Source organism: Malus domestica, chromosome 10 (genome assembly GCF_042453785.1).
Source record: "Malus domestica chromosome 10, GDT2T_hap1".
Classification (NCBI taxonomy): Eukaryota; Viridiplantae; Streptophyta; class Magnoliopsida; order Rosales; family Rosaceae; genus Malus; species Malus domestica.
In genome coordinates, this window is record NC_091670.1 from 29225224 (window position 1) to 29228174 (window position 2951).

General features: G+C 37.1%; 1 protein-coding gene across 1 annotated transcript; it reads left to right on the forward strand.

Moving 5' to 3' along the window:
* The first annotated feature begins 2130 nt into the window (after window positions 1-2130).
* Window positions 2131-2727, forward strand: LOC103445578 (2-hydroxy-palmitic acid dioxygenase mpo1-like). The gene has a single exon (XM_070806319.1). It carries the CDS (start codon window positions 2131-2133, stop codon window positions 2725-2727), a length of 597 nt encoding a protein of 198 aa, XP_070662420.1.
* The last annotated feature ends 224 nt before the right edge of the window (window positions 2728-2951 follow it).

Genomic DNA, 2951 nt, shown 5'->3' on the forward strand with positions numbered 1-2951 from the left:
GAGTCTTTGCGATGCGTTTCACCTAGCAAAGAAACCATTTATGTAAATACGTAACGTACTAACGTATAAACGCTTTTTCGTACAAAGTATGACTAATAAAGAAACTATTTTAAAGCGGCCAAATTTCAGAAAACGGATGGCGGATTCGGATTCGGCACATCGAGAAACCTAAGGAGGGACATCGGGTTCCTTCACCCACCCACGCGTAGAGCACAAGGGAGCTACCCACGCGCACCCACACGCCGCGAGTACCACGGTACTCACCTTCCTCATGAAGACCTGCGTTTTGTAGGTTGAACCACCAAATTCCAGACCTCATATCGAGCTCAATTGTCCACCAAAATCAATAATACCAAAACCTAAATGAAGCTAGAAGTGTAGGGAATAGGTCTATATCCTTTTGAGGCCATGTTATAGTCGGAGTTCGCCAGAAAAGTGATCTGAAGGGTTGAGGGGTTGCTGGATAAAGAAGGGTTGAGGACGAGGACAGAGTGTTTGGTTAGGAGAATAAAGAAGTATTTGATTGAGTTTCACTTAACAGGTGAAATAATTTTATTGGGCCACATAAGTTGTCAGCTTTTTTGGGTACTCTCTAGTGAGTATCCAATTATCATCCATTTCAGACAACTGACACGCAGACCACGTGTCCTGACAGAACCATACGCAGAAAACATTAAATATACCCCCACCTCGCCTGATTTTATCTTGCAGCATGTGACGGTTGCAGTGTTGCTGAGAAAGATCCGCGATCCAATTATTAGTATATAAAAATATTAAGAGATCATACACACACACACTAAGGCCACGCACTAATTAAAGACGGAAACAGATCAAATATAACTGAATTATAGTGCTCCTCAGTATTGTGGAGATTTTATTAGGTCAGGTCAATACCTTGCAGTTTAATCTATATAGATCATTCTCAAAGACTTGAAACAAGTTAGATAATTTAACAACTATTAACAGTATGAATTGCACGTTGAACAAATAAGAGACATTGTGAATGTCTGTAAATAGTTTAAATACTTATTATATTGTCACTTGGTTTTATGGTGACTTCAATTTCTTTATGATATTTGATCAAGTAGGTTATTCCATGTGTGAACCCTAATGTTCTCTACACCACCTATTTTCTGATATCCATGTAGTGGGCTTGAAAATTCACTCATGTGAGAAGATGTGTTGAGAGTATGAACCCTTTGTAAAATTTGCCAATTAATTTTATAAGATACCTCAAATTCTTCAAAATATATTAATGTTATGGGATACTTCAAATTCTTCAACAATATTAAACCATATGATGCATTGTAAAACAATTACTAAAAGAAAGTTCAAAGTACAAGCCTAACTTAGTGGCGGAGCTACTAAGGGACCATTGGTCCCTGGTCCATATTGCCTTTTTTTCTTCTTGCTATTATAACAGATTATGCTGTTGCATATGCATCTAATACCTTTGAAATTCAAGTATGTTCTTAATTCGAACTCTTTTCTGTTCCAGGTCAGACCTCATTTTTCTCTTCATCACTCTTATTGCGGGGTAGTCTTTATTTGCCCTCCCTATTCTATCTTTTCTTTGGTTTTAACTTTTTTTTTTTTTTTTAAATTCTTAAAATTCTTGCTTACTTTTTACCTCATATTCTGATTTTTTTTTATTTGTGCAATGTTTTTAGTTCTCTCTATTGCATTAATGGTCTTTCAATTTTTATGCAAATTACTTCAATCTCACATGTACTGAGTTGAAATTACCTATGTATGTAAGAGGTCTTCCCACATAACACATCCTGGCTCCACCACTACTAACATATCCTTTTACCGTGTTAATATGAAAGATGATGAACGAAGAAGGTGAAGATACAAAGAGAGTAGAAAGAAGTTAGAGAGAAGGAGGGTATTGTATTACAGTAGAAATCTTAATACATACGTACATGCCTACGTACTAACAAATCATCAAATGACAAGTGTCATAATCTTGACCTTCCATACTCTAGCGCCTGCCAGGAACTTTCCACAACTTTGATTTCGGGCGCCAATTTATATCCAATATAATTCATTTTCTTTCAGTCTAGTTTTCCTACATTAGTTACACTTTTATCCAACAAAAAGCAATTTAACTTTGTAAGGAAAATTTCCATGGGGAGGACTGGATTGTTTGATCTTGAAAGGTACTTCGCCATCTATGGAGCATATCACAGCCACCCAGTTAACGTTTTGCTACATACTTTCTTAGTGTGGCCCTTAGTCTTCGCTGTTGCTGTTCTTCTCCACTTCACACCTTCCCTCTATAATTTCCCATCTGGGTTAAACAATCACGGTTTCGAATTGAATGTGGGGTTGGTTTTGACTTTGATGTATGCCCTCTTTTATGTCAAACTGGACAAGAAAGCTGGGTCCTTGGCAGCTTTGCTATTGTTTCTCACATGGGTTGGAGCCAGTGTTCTTGCTAGTGGGCTAGGGTTTGGTAGGTCATGGAAGCTTGTTCTGGCTGTTCAGGTTTTCTGCTGGCCTGCACTGCTCATAGGCCATGGCGTTTTTGAGAAAAGATTACCAGGTATTGCAGACAGCTTTGTTGAAGGACTTCTGATGGGGCCATACTTTGTGTTGCTTGAGTTTCTTCAATCAGCCTTTAGCTATGAACCGTATCCGGGGTTTAATAAAAGCGTGAAAGAAAAGATTGAAGCTGATATCAAAGCGTGGAAGGCGATCAAGAATCAAAAGAAACTCTCCTGATTAGCCTAATTAAATGTAGTGAGATGTTTTACCAAAAAAAATAAAATGCAGTGAGATGAATTTATTTTTGTGTCAAGTGTATCGAATTTGCACCAATTATGCTTTATGAAGCTTATGAATGTACTCTTTTCGTGTTTATAATTTTTTTAGAGATGTTAAAATCAACTATAGTTAAGGTTCAAACAAAAAACAACAAAATTTTATTTTGTGAAATTACGTTACTG

Excerpts from the sequence above, each read along its gene's own strand:
- LOC103445578 (XM_070806319.1), top strand. The coding sequence starts at position 2,131 with ATGGGGAGGACTGGATTGTTTGATCTTGAAAGGTACTTCGCCATCTAT.